Source organism: Tauraco erythrolophus, chromosome 15, assembly GCF_009769465.1.
Source record: "Tauraco erythrolophus isolate bTauEry1 chromosome 15, bTauEry1.pri, whole genome shotgun sequence".
Taxonomy (NCBI): domain Eukaryota; kingdom Metazoa; phylum Chordata; class Aves; order Musophagiformes; family Musophagidae; genus Tauraco; species Tauraco erythrolophus.
The window spans coordinates 3,034,369-3,052,738 of record NC_141479.1 but is presented as its reverse complement, the minus strand read 5'-3'; the positions used below and the strand labels follow the sequence as shown (position 1 = coordinate 3,052,738).

The 18,370-nt window shown below is 41.2% G+C and overlaps 1 protein-coding gene across 1 annotated transcript; it reads left to right on the top strand.

Moving 5' to 3' along the window:
* Nucleotides 1–743: 743 nt before the first annotated feature.
* On the top strand, nucleotides 744–14,524 carry DNAAF1 (dynein axonemal assembly factor 1). Its single transcript, XM_086621162.1, has 13 exons — nucleotides 744–867; nucleotides 1,194–1,334; nucleotides 1,874–2,009; nucleotides 4,303–4,394; nucleotides 5,262–5,483; nucleotides 6,213–6,379; nucleotides 6,634–6,755; nucleotides 7,310–7,524; nucleotides 8,715–8,975; nucleotides 9,573–9,673; nucleotides 12,535–12,603; nucleotides 13,754–14,132; nucleotides 14,427–14,524. Exons 1-13 carry the CDS (start codon nucleotides 744–746, stop codon nucleotides 14,522–14,524), a joined length of 2,127 nt encoding a protein of 708 aa, XP_086477288.1.
* The last annotated feature ends 3,846 nt before the right edge of the window (nucleotides 14,525–18,370 follow it).

Here is an 18,370-nt window from a genome sequence, read left to right as displayed (position 1 = left end):
GCCGCCGCCTGCACCGCTGCGCGGGGCCGCCGGGAGCGGCCGCGGCGCCTTATGGGCCTGCGCGCGGCGTCGCCATGGCGACGGCGGCGGTTGGGGCGGCCGGCCGCGCCTCAGGGGCCTCTGTCGGGAGCGGGTCCGGGCCCGGGTCCGGGCCCGGGTCTCTCCGCTCCGTCCCTCGCGGTTTGCCTCTCCTGCTGCCTGGGAGGTGCCGGGCAAGGCCAGGGGCGGCCGCCGACCCCGCGAGCCGCGGCCCGGCCCCGCACGCCCGGCCGGCCCGGGTGTGGGAGCAGGTGAGGGGAGCGGCGGGTTTAACGGCGCTCGGGGACACGCGCCCCGAGCGTTACAGCAGCAAACAGAGCCGGGCTGGAGCCTGGCGGCATCCGCGGTCCCTGTGAGGAGACCGCAGCTCCCCTCAGGAGCCTGCCCGGCTTTGCTCCGCATCCCCAGCTCGCCGGCTTCCAGAGGGAGAAGTGACTCGCGCTGTTTTCAGAGGCTTCTTGGCCACGGTCCTGCCTGCCCTGAGCGCGACCTGCGGTGGGCAGGGTTTGGGATAAACTCCCGGATTCCAGTATCTCCGCAGTGACTCGCCCCAGGTTGTGCGCTCCATGCTTGGTCATTTACTCATATGGTCTTTTTATCTGTAACAGGTTGCCCTGCTGAAACCATCAGGCATTTCCTCTGGAAGCTGGACTGTAAGTCAAATACTGACTGGGCTGCTGTTTGCCTAAATCGCCTATCTTAAAATGCAATCACAAAACGAAGACTCGGACGAAGGCCTGGGAGGGGAGCTTGATGCGCAAGAGGTGTCGGAAGATACCAGAAATGAAACTGCCCACACAGAAGATGAAGGCAATTCTGTCAGCACAGGTGAGCCCTTCCAGCCGGCTCGCTGGAATGAATTTAGGGAACTTTAGTGGCCTAGAAGTCAAGTCTGTCATTACTCACCTGGATGCAATATGAGTCTATTCTTTCTCCCACTGAAGTCACTGAAAATCTTGCCGTAGCTGAAGCTTACTCAAATGCTATCATGAGGCTTTTTTTTTTTTTCCCCATTTCTTTAATTTTCTTCTTGCTGGAGAGATGCCTTTTCCTGTGTTGCAATCATACAGCTAACCCAATCTCTACATACTTTAATTACAATCATATTTAAATGAGCTGGTACAATCATCTTGTTTGCACTGTCTCTTTTTAAGTGTATGGACTACAAGCTCAACTAAAAGGTGTGGAGCAAGACTCTGAAGAGGAGAATGTTGAAAATGCAATTAATCAAAGGCAGCCTAAAGACAGCTTGAATGAGTATAGTACTGGAGACACCTTCCAAAGAGCGCAAAAGGGTAAATTTGTAGAAGAGCTAGAGTAACAAACGGTGCTTGAGATGACGCAGATGATCTACTTAGGGATATGATTTAATGGGGATTAGGGACGGTTGGACCCGATGATCTCTAAGGTCTTTTCCAACCTAGAAATCTATGAAATCTATGAAATCTATGCAAAGTATACACTCTTGTTAAGTTATTGCTAATGAGAGGTAATATATAGTAGATGTCTAAGACCCCAGAACATTGGTCCTAGTAATTTGTTAATAGTCACTGTACATTGTAGTAATCTTAAGACTAGTGGGTACTACCTGGCTCCCAGATCTAAAAAAAATAATACAAATTTCAACAATTCATTTCGCTACTACTTACTTTACGTCTTTGCCTTCTAAAAAAGTCAAGTTTCCTTTCATTAAAAATGTCAGCAAAAGTCTTGGTTAGAACTTTTCTTGAAATTCCTATTCAAGTGCTCGTCGATATTTCTCTAAAGTAGTTGACAACACGCCAGTTTTCACACCCGTGCTGTTAAACTGCAACTTGTTTTCTTGCTTACAAAGATGGTAAAACTGGAGAGAAAGCCTCCAACTGTATGTGCAGAGCAGATCAGCAGAATGAACAAAAATCAGATGGTGATCACAAATCGGTAATCAGTTCCTTCAGTCAAAGGACAGAAGAAAGGACGAGCTGTGTAAGGTAATAATACGTTGTTTGGGGATGGTTTTTATTGAAGTCTTGGCGTCACTGAAGTCAATGGGAGTTTTGCTATTCTACATGTTAATCTTAATTCAGGAGAATCATTTTGAAGGTGAACTTGAGAATAATCAATAAATCAGGAGCTGGTGATATTTCTGGCATCTGTACAGCTTTTTTTATTTTTTTACAGCCACAGTTGCAAACTTATGTTTTAACTCCATGATGTAGTCTGTTTAATGGATCTGGAGAAAATTGTGCAAACTCTTGTGGGAGTCATTTGTCAGCAGATTTGACCGCTTCTCGGCATCAATTCAGACAACACATTGTATTAATTTATCACAATGTAAATATTACAGTCATCAAGATAATTTTTAGCAGAGGAAATCCAGAGGTGCCTCAGGTGGTTAACAATAAAACACAACTTCTTTGTAAGCTCTGGCTCTGATTTTGGTCCAGCCTAAACCAGCACACAGTGCAATGGCTGTTTGTTAACAGTTGTGAAATGGGATTATTCTCGTGTTGTCTCTGATTAAGCACATTGCAAGCAAATAATAAAATTAAAACCCGTATTTAGTACTGTTTAATAGCATTGTTGAAAATCTGGTTATGTGGGGTAGTTACGGAGTGATAAATAAGGAACAATGAAGATTGACCCTCCATTCCTGTACCTGCTTACATGTTGGTGAAACTTCCCAGAGTTTATGTTCCTGCTAACTTTAACATAGTTGTTCTACTAGAGACAGGTACAGCCCTTTGAAGTTAAGGGAAAGGCTGTCCCTCAGTTATCATAGAAATCTTCAGTTATCTTCGTTATCCCGGGCCAATCAGCCTGGCAAACTTTGGAATTAAGTTCTTATGAAGAATGATGGCAGAGAGCAATAACTGCACATAGGATAATCCCTGTTTGAAGGAACACGTTTTATGATCCTACAAATTGCCTGAGGATGCTAATAACTTGATTAAATGCTACTACAAATAGCACAATGAAAAACAGTGGGATATACTGCAAGTAACCAGCACAAAATAATGCACCTGGGCTGGCAATACAAGAAAACAGTATATATTTAAAAATTTTGCTTCAAGTTTATGAATTGTTCATTCCTTCAGAGATTTACGTCAGGCACGCTTGGCTTACGGGCTGACAATCACACCTTATATTGCCTCAAGAACTCAATTGACTAGTTGACTTTACTACAGTTTTGTTCTTGAGCAATATTGAGATTTTTAGTGTAGTAAGCAAATATATTTCGTAAGTAAGTAAATATATCTAAAAGCAAATTAATTACAAAAGATTTAACTTCGCTACTCAAGTTGTTATTTTGAAAATATCTTCATGCCAAGAAAATCTTACTGTTACAGACCTTAAGCCTACAAATACTGATGGCCACAAATGCAAAGTTCAATTTGTTAATATGGAATTTAGCAGTAGAAAATAATTTTGGATCAGGTAACATTGTACTTCTGCAATATTTCTTTAAGTGAGAGATACCTATTGAAAGTTTTATTCTGGAATTTTGTTTTATAGAATCTAATCTTTCTAAGCAGGAAGATATAGATATTTTCTGCTTTGGAATGTTTTTGCTAGGTGTGTTCCTGATGGGTTCCCAAGTTACTTGTCTGTAATGTTAGTGCCATCTGTAGCTTTGGCTTTGTTTGGGCACTGGTGGCTGCCAGTCCAGGGGCTTTACCCCTGTAGCCCACAGCTTCCCTGAGTAGCCTTTTCCTGCTTCTCGCTTGCATTAATCCCAACAGGAGCAGAGCTTAATATTAATAATATTTAATATTAATTAAAATTGAACAGGTGTTATTTATTTTCTTACTGTGGCATTCCTAGCCCATCACAGTGGCATATTAAAACTGTCTTGGGTGCTATTTCAGAGTCGGCATTTCGTTAAAAAGTTAGGTTGATGACTATTGATTTTTCTAGTCGGAGAAAAACGTTGCATATTGGCTGTGCCACCAAAGGTCCTGCACCAAAGCAGCATGAATGGAGGGAAGAACTGAAAAGGAAGGAACCAAAATGTAACACAGAATCAGCCTGCTCTTTTCCAAGAAGTTGGACTCTCTAATTCCCTACCCACTTTCCTGCGAAGAGCGTGGTTACTCACTTCGAACGGGCTGCTCTAAAAAAACTACTGCTTTTTTATTTGGAGTCTAGTCTGGAAAGCTGTAGCTATTGCTTTTGCATAAAAGAACTATCATGTTGCATTGAAATCTGTTAAAAGTCCAAAGATTTCAGAATGTGCACTGACATACATTTTTTGTTTTGCCTCTGTTCCCATTATTATTTTAGAATGACAAAAAAGATTCTGCGAGACATTTGTAAACAGCATAAATTATACTTGACCCCATACTTAAATGATACACTTTACTTGCATTATAAAGGTAAGATGTCAACATGACTGTTTAGATTTACTTAAAAGTAGCATTTTAACATGGAATCTGTTTTATGGCTCACTGAAGCAAGGTATCTAATAATTCTTTTAAATCAGAAACATAAGTTATTTTTATATAATAATGACATTGTGAAACAAAATGAGTCAATGTGAAGATAGAAATATGAACTGATTGTAGACCTAATTCACTTTGTGGAGTCATTCAGAGGATCAATAGGAATCAGGGGACACTTCCCCTTCCTCCAAAAAAACCCGAAACCAAAACAGTAACGTCTGAGAAATCTCTTAAAATAGTGATGTGGTTTGTGTTCAGAGGAAAAGATGTGTTTCTTCTTAGATGTATTTCTATAAAGAAGCTGTTTTCCAGCTTTGGGGGCTTTTTTTACTGCCAGGTAAAAAAGATCAGGAAGGAAACAAACAGTAAACACTTGCTGCATGTTTTCAAATACTACTGAAAGAAAAAAAAAAATTGCTGGAGTGAACATGGGTCATCCTCTTGTGATCTTTGAGCAGGTTTTTGCACGATACGGTTAGCTGGTTCAGGTTAGCATAAGAATCATTTTAAATAAATAGGACATGCTAAACCTACCTTCCACATTTGGCCTTGTTTTTGCTATTTTTCCTTAATATGTATTATTTGAGCAACTGAAGGGCTGCAGGAGTTACAGGCCAAAGGTAGCTATATATTTTTGCCCTTTATGGGACAAGTACTGTTAATTCAGTGGAAATATTGGCAGCAACTTAAGCACAAGTGTTCTCACAGGCTGTTTCAGCAGCACTGGTATAATAACATTTACTCTTCCAAAGACTTGTTTTCAGTCAATGCAATCTCATTTCAAAACATCTTTTTCTGCAGGATTTGACCGCCTGGAGAATCTTGACGAGTACACCGGATTGAAGTGTTTATGGCTGCAATGCAATGCCTTAACAAAAATTGAGAATTTGGAGGCTCTGTCGGAGTTGCGTTGCCTCTACTTGCAACTCAATTTCATTAACAAAATTGAAAACCTTGAACCCTTACAAAAGCTGGATTCCCTCAATATCAATAACAACTACATTAAGACCATTGAGAATCTTTGTAAGAACTGTTGGTGCAATTATTTTAACCTATAATGAGCCCATGTTCCTAAGCTTTGACTAAACTAAGCTATTAGTAGTGGCACTAGTTAAAACTTTGCACAATATCCCCCACCAAAGTGCACAAGGCTCCTTTTGAGAGTCAAACCTATGTATTTTGCAATTTAAACATGAGAAAACAGAAAAGACACAGTAATTACTTTCATGTGGATACCTAGGACAATTAAGTAGTGTTTCCTCACTTCTTAATACCATCTCAGCACTTATCTGTGGTGCAGACAGGCTGACAATCCAGTTTTCACCATTTATATTACAGTTAAGATGTGCTTTGGCAGTTGCAGACATCATTACCAAATCTTTTATGTCTGTTAAAGGATTTATTCCATCTTCAGCAGAAAATAAAAAATAATTCTTCTACATTATTATTTGTGGACATTGGGAGTAATTTACACCCAAGCTCTTGCTTTTGTGTGACTGACTAGTTTGAAACGTGAATTAAAACCAACCACCATCCTAAAACCAAACAACTATTTTTCCTGGGGTGAAGAAAGCAGCTTCAGAGGCCTAACCAAAAAGTGCATATAGCAGTATAACAAATCTAGAAAAAAAACCACTCCCAATTCATTATAAACCGTTATTTTGACATAGCAGTTTTCTACTTGCTCCAGAAAACCTTCTGTGAAGCAATGACTCTCACCTTTCCTTTCCTTGTACTGTTCTTGTCTGACAGCTTGTCTGAAAGTCCTGCAGACTCTGCAGATTGCTCACAATAAGTTGCAAACGGTGGAAGACATACAGCACTTGCAAGAATGCCCAAGTATTTCTGTTCTCGATCTTTCCCACAACAATCTCAGTGACCCAAATATCATAACAATTCTGGAGACCATGCCTAATTTGGTAAGCTCAATATAGCTGAGGGTTTGTATCATGTATATGGATGAATCCCATTAAATGGTTTGGTCAGGTAGTCCAGTGCACAACAGGTATCGGTCTAAAAGCAACTTTATTAAACATTATTCGTTTTTTGTAGACTACCTGTAACACCCAGGATGTTTTATTCATTTCTAGGTTTTTAAATGATAGGGAAAGCGCCAGTTCAGATTGGGTTTATTTGCTACTCAACTGTAAAAATTGTTTCCTTGTTTCTCTAGCATGTGCTGAATTTGATGGGAAACCAAGTGATAAAGAAAATCGCTAATTATAGAAAAACACTTACTGTTCGACTAAAACAACTAACATATCTGGATGACAGACCGGTTTTCCCAAAGGACAGGTAAGAAACAGAGCCATCTTCTTTACACAGCAACAAAGCTCAAGTGTTAATGATCACTCATCTGGTTTTTGTCAATATTGTCGCAGAAGGAAAGGAAGACTGACCGGTATAATTTATTAAGAGTGGGTGACTTTGAGCACTAGAGTATTATACTATGGAGTTCTACATCTAACGTACCTAGAAAAAATGTGTATTTTTTCACAAGAGAATCAATACTTGAACAGAATTATTTTAAGCCAAGTCTGTAGACCAGAGGCAAATCCCGATTGCAACAGAAACTAACAAGTGTCTGGAAAAGCAGAGCCAAGATCAGCACTCCTGGCAGTTCTCTGGTGGTGTAATCACCAGCATTCGGGCATCTTGGTTTCTTCTGCTGCAGTTCCGCATACAAGATAAGATATACATGCATCCCTCTTGCGTAGGAGTCGTCATTGCTGCATGCTTTTTTTCTCTTGCAGCTATTTTATGCTGTTGCAAGCTATTTTAAATTTCTGTTTCGTTATAAAGATGGGCTTTTATAGCTATGTTACAGTGAGCTTTTGTGTTTTCATTAGAGCCTGTGCAGAAGCCTGGGCTGTTGGAGGGCGTGAAGCTGAGAAAGCAGAAAGGGAAAAATGGGAAACCAGAGAGAGGAAAAAAATCCAAGATAGCATTGATGCTTTAGCAGCAATCAGGCAAAAAGCAGAGGAAAAGAAAAGAAGAACATATGTGGAAGAAAGAGACGCAAGTGCAAAATGTGGAAATGGAGATTCAACAGACATCCTAGAAGGTTTGTGGTTACTCTTTGGAAGATGTCTGTGTCTGCTTCAATTTGAATGTTTAAAATAAATCAATAGTTCCTGAATGTTCAGAAGCAGGCTGATGCAATTTTTGGAAGATACTTATGAATCTTCTTTTCCCATACTAAATACTTTATTAATCTTGGTGCATCTTAGGTAAACCAGAATGATTTTAAGCAATCATCACCTTTCTCACTGCTGATGAAAGAAAAATACAACAAAGCGCTTTCTGTCCCAGTGTTTCAAGCTCTTGTGCTCTTCACCAGAGCAACCAGGTGCTAGTCTGGGCAATAATGGTTCCAGCAGGCATTCCTGGGGGGAGGCAGGCAATCACACCCCGAGAGCGATACTTCCCCAAGATGCAGAACAGGGCTGGCTTCAGTCGGCATGTGGACTCCAGTAAGACGGAGCGATAACCGCCTCACCAGGCCCACCCAGGCACCTCTCCACCGCTGTGTTCGCTAGCTGCAAGAGCTTCAGCCTAGAGCCTGCAGCAGCAGTAAAACAGGCAGTAAGAGGAAAGGCTTTAATGGTTTGCTTCACTTACTGCCCTTTTTGATGCCACAAATTTTCCTGTCACGTTATTCAAGGAGGTGTACGTGTACGACCAGTAATAGGTCCCAACCTAACCTTTCTAGAGAAGTGTGTGTGTTTCAGGATGGACAGGACAGAAGCCAAATACGAAGGCAGTACTGCAGTGCAGAGGAGTGTTTATCTATCAGCTGATAGATGTTTGGGTTTCACAGGCTCTGAAATCAAACGTGGTTGATTAACAAGTAAAACTTTCTGCAAGCAGGTAGATCGCATAAAGGAGAGGATAACTTCAGCATTTGTCACTGCTCCATCAAAATGTTCAAGCATATATTTAAATATGTAGTTACTTGTGAGTCTTTTCAAAGTCAACTATAGATACCAGACAATTATTTACCATAGTGTTTTCTCTAGATGAGTCTTTTTTTCCTGGGTAACTGTATTTGCTAGGGAATTGAGATAGGAAAACCCACAACATGGCTGCAGTCTTGGGAGGACTACTGATCCATGAGCAGCTGCTCAAACAAAGTAGGAGCTTTTGATGCACGTTTTAGGCCAAACTATTATGACCATGTATTAAAGTTTGGATATTTAGAATGAGTAATGGTAGATTAACTCAGCAGTTCTAATGAACATGTCTCTTCTGTAGGAGCACCTGCAAATTCAGATGCCAGTGGTCAAAATGCTAATACCTCAGAGACTTCAAATATATCAGAGGAGGAAGAAACTCAAGAGAAGACTGAGAAGTTTAGAAATGAAAGTTTTGATGCTTCTGAGGAAGCGATAACACTTCTACCAAATAGGGGAGATAACACAGATTTCACATCTGGAAATATTCCTACTGGAATTCAAGAGGATGCACAAGAATCAAACTCTTACAAATGCTCAAACTTCAACAAGAAGACAGAAGGTAATGTACAGAGTGCAGAATCAAACCAAACTGAGGATGTAGAGACAATGAGCCAAATTCTGTCTTAATGTAGCGCGGCCTCTGCCGTGATTCAAACCGATTGATAGATAAGAACACCCCATTAGATTTCCACAGCAACTAGCTGAAAATCAAGTGATACTGGATAAAATATTCTTGAAATACAAAAAGCAAAAAAATTTCCGAGGGCTCAACCTGCAACTTCTGCTACATAAAGGTGGAATTCCACTTCTCATACGTGCCAGGTTTAGCGACAGGACAGAAGAGCTTACAGGCTTTCCTTGCTCCCACATAAACCATGCGGTCTGTCTGCCAGCAGAAGCTGGACATCACTCTAGAAGTGGTTTTGTGCCTTCACACACAGAAGAATGCTTTTGTGGAATACATTATTGCAAAATGTGAATATTGATTTATACAACATGAAGGAGACCCAGAGTGTGATGGAAAGAGCTGGATTCAGCTGTGAATTCTGCAGTGGTAGTCAGGTCCCCAGCAGTTTGGGTTCGCAGTGCTTGCTGTTGCAATATAGAAAAGCCTTTTATTCACTAAGTTCTCTGCAACTGACTATTTGTTCTTTAGATCTACCAAGAGAGAAGGCAGCTCCTGAAAAGGCCGTGCTTCCTGAACTGGATGAATATGCTGAAATTGAACAAATCAAACTGGAGAAGCTTTATCTTGATGTAAGTATTGGATTCATATTTTGGGAAGTTCACATTTTGGCATTGTCTGCTCCCAAATTAATTCCTGTAACATCCTGGCTAATAAAACTATATGGCTGGGTTTCTAAGAAAGGTCTACTATTAGAAAAAGTAAAAGGGAAGAAAGAAAAAAAAAACCCACCAAAAAAGTAAAGTTGTAGGGGTATTCATTTTCTTCAGTGTAGCACGTGTAAAGAATTTACCACCACTTCCAAAGTTTATTTTGTCCTTTGGCCATAAATCACCTGAAGCTGACCTTCTATCTCTGTGATTTCTCTGGAGAAGTTAAAGAGGGCTCTCATTTAAAAAACAGAAATCACAAAAAGAAAAATCTAGTAGATACATGTGTCTTCTTAGGCAAAACTCAAATGAAATACGTAGTTGACAATGTGAACTATTGCAGAAATAGTTTAAGGAAGAAATAGCCACCGACTCATTGTAAATGCTAGCTGGCAGTATTCGATATTAGAAATTAATTCTCAAAATACAATTTTGAGGTGTATTTCCAAGAAAAGCAGCACGTGCATTATTCAGGTATATAATAAGCGATTGACATTTGTAATACAGTCTTCAGTTATCTAAGATATCTATCTGATGATACAAACATGCCCAGGCAAACAACCCAGGGAGGTGGTTGAGTCCCCATCCCTGGATGAGTTTAAGAAAAGGGTGGATGAACTACTTAGGGATATGGTTTAATGGGAGATTAGGGACGGTTAGACTGGATGATCTCTAAAGTCTTTTCCAACCTAGAAAATCTATGAAATCTATGAAATCTATGAGGAGGACATGGCTACCACAGAAAAACACAATCTCACTTCAAAGGAGAGCTAGTCAATATGTCTTAATTATGACACTGCTGCTAAACTGACAGCGTCAGATTATGACATAATGAGCAATAACAAACTTCAGAGCTTACGATTTCCCAGAGCACTTAATATACTCTTTGACCCCTTATACTGCTGCTGTTAACTAAATTCTTACTGAAATGTTTTAGAAAAATCTCATATCTTTTCTGTGCTCTTAATTTTCCAAGAAAAAATTCCATCCTGTTATCAAAGGGCTCAACTCACTGCTTCAGTAGAGGGCTTACTGCTGCATCCTCCTGTTTGGCTGTTTTTAATAACAGCTTTAACAAGGATAACGGAGAGAACCGGCAGCAATTCCAAGTGCATTCAAAGTATTTTTATACGCAGTTCTTGCAGAGTCTGAAATAAAAGCTTTAAATAAATAGCAATACCGTAGATACTCACAATGTGAAGATCTCATAATCCAGTGTGTGTTTTTTCCTTGGTGCTATATGGCACCCTAGCACAGTCCTGTGCACAAACTTAACATAGTACAAAAGGAATTCTGCAGCACAAGGGCTTCTCTTGACACGTTAAGTGTGACTATTCTAATTCTACAGAAGAAAAACCCAACCCAAATCACACACTAATACATGTTTCAGTGTTCTCTGCTACTCTGTTCTCCAACTGGCGTTTAGCGATGTAAAGAGCTTCTCACCACAACCCCCAATACTTACATTACTGCACATTTTCCCAAGAAACTTAGTGCTGACATAGCAGGGAACGGCTGTGAAGATGCCAACGGGGAGAAGCTCTGGAGCAGCACTGTCCTCTTCATGTCCTGGAGTCAGTAGATAGTCTCAGTAGTAATATAAGGGAGAAGAGCGGAGGAGGATTTGTAACGCGGCGGTTGTGACATCCCTCTGTCAAGCAGAAACAAGCCCATGTTGCTGCACATGCCATGGGTGGTGTTTGAACTGCATTCTGCCTACCTAAACCAGGGTAATTTTTAGTAAGCAATTTTGGTTTGGGCACGTGCACCCTGCTGCCTGGAACAAGACTCATGGCTATTTCACTTTCCTTTTGACATCAGATTCCACTCACTAACATCAGTCTCAAACCTTAATTTGTACATTTTTAATGCTATTCTTGTAAAACTATGTGACTTCACGCCACGCCATGCTAGCTGCAACCGTATTGGGAAACAGGAGTTTCCTTTGTTGAATTTTATTCTGTAATAATCTTCACCACACAAGACAGTGCAGAGGAAGTGCTTCTGATGCCGCCACGTCGAGCAGTTTGCTACAAAATCATTAAGTTCTAAAACCAAAAGGAGATGCTTTTACCAGTATTGAGCTACATCAAAGAATTGGCAGAAAGGTGTTCTCTCTACCTGTGATTTTGTGTGCCCGCCCTCTATTTTCGCTGTGATGTCAGCAAGTAGCAGTTGCCTTAGATAATATTTTCTAATGAAAAACTGAAATGATTGAACCTGTCTGAGGAAAGAACTGTTCTCAGCAAGTTTCCAGTTCTATATCCTTAACTATGAGGCATTCACAGTAAAACATTGTTTTATGAGATGTATTGAGGTTAACAGAGTTTACTGATAAACACTTTCAGGTAGACTGCAGATCCTGATTTGGCTCTTACCTGTCATTTGTTGTTGACGTTAAGTCTATTGAATAAATAAGAAACAGCTAATAGATGTACCACGTTTGCTTTTAAAATCCTGTTAGTGCCTTACTGTCTATCCTTTTATCTTCCTTTCTTTTTTTTTTTTTCATAATCATGCAGTATAGTAGAAAATAGGATTCAGTCTGACATTAAGGTTATTGTCTTCCCATGTGCTATTTCTGGAGACAGATGAATTTTCCTTTTCCCACATGTGCTTAACAGAGGGAACTGTCATCTCGGAGAGGGTGTCAGTGCAGTGTTCCTGGCTGTGGCCTCTTTCTTTGAAAAGTGTTGCTTTGAAGATTCCCAATGAGATAGAGATGTGTTTTATTGGTTAGAGTAGTTTTTCCCACTGAGTAATGGTCTTGTGATTGTCCTCAGGAACTGCCTGATTTAGAAGATATAGATGCAAATGAATTTCCCCCAGAAGAGGAAAGCTTTGTTCAAAAGGTAAGAATCTTATTCATTCCAGTGGCACAGCTTGTAAATGTTTTGCAAAATGAGGATAATCTAAGTTGTGAGATGCTATTTTGGGAGATGCAATCAGTTACGCATTTATGAACTAAAACGGATGTTTCAGCAGATCTTCTCTGTCCACTCATAAACTTTTTTTTTTGATTTGATTTGTTTATATTATTGTGTGGCAAAAATAAGAGAATGAAAAACTAAGATCAAGTAATGCAACAGTTAAATAAGATTAATTTCTTAGTAGCATGTAGTGTTTGAATGAAGATTACTCTTAAAATATACTTTACCAGTACTAATATGCTGCGAAGGACTGAACAGATAGAATAAATCACCTGCTACTGAACAAAATCAGACTTTTAAACTGAAAACACAGAGAGATTGGAACTCCTCTGCTCCACTTAGGGCTAGTCAGACACCAGGCAGTTCACGCCCACATTAGCGTGTGCTGTGCCCAAACTGATCTTCTGGGCAAAAGCCTATAAACAGAAACAGAAGAGAAACAAGAAAAAGCGAACAACGAAGATGAAAAGCACAGCTCCGCTTCTCGTGCTGATGTTGACTCATCAGCCTTGCTGGAGACAGAGGCTGACACAGGACATGTTTTTACAAGTCCCTCCAAGATAATGCAAACGTTTCCTACAGTCAGTGTAAGACATGGAATTTATTTGCTTTTGGCGACAGACTCATCACAGTGTTGCAAAATGTCTTGGCCAACAGAGCCTCCAATTAAAAGAAGATAAAGGATGGAAACAAAGATAATTTTTGAAGGAGTACGTGTTGGCAGCTCCCACAATCCGAAGGGTGTTTAGTTCTTAACTGAAGTGAGATGAAGATGTTAGTCAGGTCCTTCTGTTTGGAGGTAAAGTAATAGAACTGAGCCCACGCATTGCTGAATTGCTGAAACAGGTCTTCTTTTTGTGAACTGTTAATAGTTTAGGGTCAGTCCATCGCTAATGCCTGAGAAATAGTTAACCCAAGATTCATCCACAAAGAAGAAGAGCTGTTCCATACGTTTTAGGGGAACAGCACATCAAAGCTGACAGCTGTAATGTGGATCCAAGAGATATTTACCCATCTTTTAGCTTTTCTATCTAGAGTAATACATTTTCAATTTCATTTTCTACATTTACAGCAGGAATATCACCCAAAGATTGAAATAATTTCTGAAATGACAAATGACGGCGATTCTGCATTAGAGGAAAACAATAAAAACGTGTTTGAGAATTCGGGAGGAGGAGAATTTCCAACAGCCATTTTTTCAAACGTGCGTAAGACACATAAAGAGCATGAAAAGGAGCACTTAAGACCCCTTGTTGAAAGCTTCCTTACAGAGCCTGCAAATTCAGAAAGATACCTGGAGATCAAAGATAAGCAAGCAACCCCCTCAAAACCCTTGATACAAGAGGTTGTCTCTGAGCCTAAGGGTAACCTACTACTGTCACCAGTCTGCAGTCCACCAGATGACCCCAGGCCATGGGAAGAGGATGGTAAGATTAAAGTTACTTGCCCTGGTAAGATTACGGTGACATAATTAATCAGAGAGGAAAAAGGTGGGTGTCACGTACACACTAGAAGTAAAGATTTGTCCAGCTCTTGTTGAAAAAATTTTCAATCTGCTGTTTAACGATCACCTCTTCCTTTTGTTTATTCAGGAATTAAAATGTTATTTTCTCTTTTTCTACACAGAAGTTCTTGCTGAGGTTTATTTAGATGGGTTTAAAAAAATTGCACTCCACATTTCTTTTTCCAGTATTAAAAGACCACCAGTGAGTTTCATTTGCCTTTTGCCTTCATGCTTTTAACAGGGAACAGCAGTGATGGAGAAGTACCACGCCTGGCTGAGGGTGAAGGCTGTCCTCATGAAGTACAAGGTGACAAGGATAGTGAGAGTGCATTAGAGTAATCACTTGGGGGAAAAAAAAACAACAAAACAACAAAACCCAGACCAAATCTGGAGCACAGTGCCTGGCTGCCTGCATGCGGTTATTCTCAACGTGCAGAGTTCAGCAATGGGACCGTGAGTTAAAACTGGCCCAACAGCTACTGCGACACAAACCCCACCGCTTTCAGCGGGAGGACTTGGTGCTTCGGGCAGCCCAGCATCTGACCTTCAGGGCAGAACTTTTGGTTGCACCAGTGTGAAAAAGGCGCGTAATCCTCTGTAACACGCAGGCAGCAGGAGCCATGTGCTCCCACTGCCAAAGCTGTTGGAGATCCCTCGGCCTCGAGCTCTTCAGGGAGCTGGCAGCGTTTGCTACCTTGGAAAGTGAGGGCACTACTGTTTAAGGTTAAATTCCACTCTCTTAACATCGTTTTTTCCCCTTGCATCCTTCTGGAAGTTACTTAGTTAAACGTTTACATCTTAGGGTTTCAATCCATAATGTAACATGTTTCTGTCATTTGAACTAAATAAAGATTCTACATGCATCCAAATATCTTTTAACTTGTATTATCTCCTTACCAGTGTATGTCGTACTAGATGGACCTCAACAACAAATGGAGACTGCTTCTTGGCAGGGTATTTTATGGATCCAATACTCACAGACGTTATGATTGTTTTTGCAAAAACAGATGCAGAAATAGTGTCCATGCATGGAAAATCTGGTTTTACCTTTTAGGGCAGTCTGTGATGAAGCATGTACTTAGATCTGCCATTTTCATTGTTTTTCCTTGTGAGATGTGTCTTGGGATCCAGATTTCGAATATAACAGAAAAATAACCAGCCAGTCAGTAGCAGCATAAAGACAGCTTTGGTGTAAAAAACTGACCAAAGGCTTCCTTTTGTTAGCTTCTCTCTTACATCACAGTGGTAGTCTCGTGCCAAAGTGAAACAGAAGATAACAGCAGCGATACCTCAGCCAGGTTCCCTCTGCTTCCCTTCCCTTTTTTTTTTTTTTTTCTTCTTCTCCTCACAAGCTCGAGAATAAAATCCAAGGAAGTGGAGACTGCTGGAGAGCAGTGCAGCCCCTGCGACACTGCAAAGAAAGAGTTGGGGGAAATGGACGACCCTTGGCCAGTTCTGCTGAGGCATCAACAGCTCTCATTTTCCTAACGCAGAAGCAGCTGCGGTAGTCAGTTATTAGAAAATAATTGCACACTGTTCAAGTGCAACATAACAGAGTTCTTAAAGGGTCATTGTCTTCAAGGGCTGATGTTGTTTTTATGATATAACCAACAATCGCATCAGGAGCAGAAGCTAGGCTTTAAGTGACTTCACCAATCATACCCAAGTTTTGGTGGATGTTTTTTTTCATATTTCTATAAATCTCCAATTCTATTTATTACGATCATTAAGCAGGCCTTGTAGATGCGCACGTTTAAAGAAAAAAAAATTACTATGGGCTTGTTGAAAAGATTTATTTCCAATTAGCTGGGCTTAGGTGCCATCTGGTGGCAAGAGAACTAACCCTAATACAGAGCAGCTGTAAAAGCCCTTCAGGGACACGATTGCTTTTAACTTCAGCCATTTTCCACCTTCCACCAGTAAAAACACGCTGGTAAAATCCTTGGCCTCCAGGACGGGACAGGAGGATGAGCAAGGGCCTGTGGAGAATGGGCTTGTGGAAAAGCGTCTCCACAGGAATCTGCTCTTCGGAAAGCTGCAAATTCTGCCAATAACATTTGTGAGCTCAGTCCTAAAAATTATCTGCTTCCCTTTTCTGACAGACAGCTGGATAAGGTCTGTTCTGAGGCTCTGGGTTGTGCATTTTCGTGCTGTGGTTTAGTGCCTGTCCCGGTACCCCCTTATTACACTAAGAACAAATATGTAGGAAGGACCATGTTATCAAACCACACTTACAAAAGATTTTTAAAAGTAATTCCAAGAGCGAAGTTTGAGCTCCGTCATCACTGAAAGCAAGAAAAAAAGGCTAAAAGGATTAAAACCAAGTAATTTCAAGAACTATAGATTCTTTTACCCTACATACCCACGCTGACGGGCTTTCTAGTTTGAAGAACTCAGCTGCTCTGAGCTGTGCTCACTTTGCCACATTTTACACGCCACATCTCTCCAGCTCCTGTTTTTTCACACAGACAATCACAGCCCATCAGTGGGCCCTACACTATCCCAGGTGAACCTCCTGGAAGCTGTTTGCACTTGAGGAGGACTTGGGAAGGAGGACAGGAGTGAGGGGTAGGTGAAAGTAGTGAGAGAAATGCCAGAGCGGGACTAAATGAGAAAAAGGAAACATATTTAATTAGTGTTTTCTGTAAAACTTTACAAATGTACAGCATAGTGCAAAAACGCAGTCTCAGCACATCACCTTCAAGTAAAGTAACAATGTAAAAAGCCAAGGAACACCAGCTTGCTTCTTCGCAGGAGCGGCTCTCAAACACTGTTCCTGGAGATCCTCTCTCACCATCAAGCTCCCATCTCATGTTTATAGTAGAGCAAAAAGCCTAAAGAAAAACCCAAGAACCATCCCGAGTGGCTGCTTGCGGCGAGTGCAGTTGGCAGCTTGGCACTATACAGAACGCCGCGGTCCGAGATGGTGCCAGGCACCCGTGTTGGCTGAGCTGCACCTTCGCCCACCTGCAAGTAGCCCTCCTAAAACAGCTCGTTTCTCAACCCCAACTAGACAATCCAGTAAGACGCTGAAGCGTGTGTCTAACCTCAAGCATGTGATGGGCTTCTTAAAAATACAGGGAAACTACTCAGGAGCTTGAAGTTCAGCAGGTGCCTCAATAGCTTATTGGATGGATACATTCAGCGTTAACATAAGGCAACCTAAGGTGTGAAGGTTCAGAGGAGGACGTAAATCTTGAACGGGGATAACATACGCTGCCAGGTGATATGAGACACCAGGCAGTTTTCAAGTACCTACAAGAAAAGAAGTAAACAGTGCAACTCAACGACTTTCCATCGCTGGAAATGACAAAATACAGCAGCAAATGGGTTGATCTGGGTGAACCTTCTAAGCACAAAGCTGTTGAAAAGGAAAACTTTGTCCATGACGCACTCAAGCACATCGTCTAAATACCAGGCCAACGGGGGCTGCCAGAATCTTCCCTTCGTCCTGAACACAAAAACAGTGGCTGGAATTAATTCAGGAGCTCTCACACCTCCCTTCCGCACAGACTGCACCACCAAGGCGGTGACAGAACTCCCAGCACACAGCAGTGAGCTGGGGGAAAACGGGCTGAAAAGCGAGTGTTTCAGAACTACCACATCTGTTCACACACTGATACAGGGATGGAGGGAAGGGCTGTGACAGGAAGGTCCGTTCAAAACACGCTCGTCGTGTTAAGGAGAATTTGAGCCTGCATTCATCTGATTGACTACACTTTGGGGTGGATGCTGCTTGACCATTCAAGATGCTCAAAAATACAGTTTAGAACCAAGAATTGTCACGGCAATGAAAGTGGGCAGAGCGTTTCTTCAAATGATACTGGCACGGCTGATACCTCCCTGTCTAAGCCCTTCGGAGGCCTGAGTTAGTTGGATTTCCTGGGTCTGTCTTACTGCATCTGGGTAGCTTTCCTAAGGAAAAGCAACTCAATTAGAGGAAACTGAGATAAATAATACGTTCTCATTAGAACTACAGCATAAAAAACAAAGCTCTGCTTTGTTGAGAAACTCAGTTGTCAGAAACCACGTGGAAGAGGAAGATTAATTCAGCCTTTGGAGGCTGGTCTCAGATGCACAAAGGACAGAAGAAAAGTTAGTGGGACATGGGGGACTAACCCTTCTGCCTCTCTCCTACACTGAGCAGCTGAGAGTCCTTCTAAAAAGGGGATCCAATCAATTAAA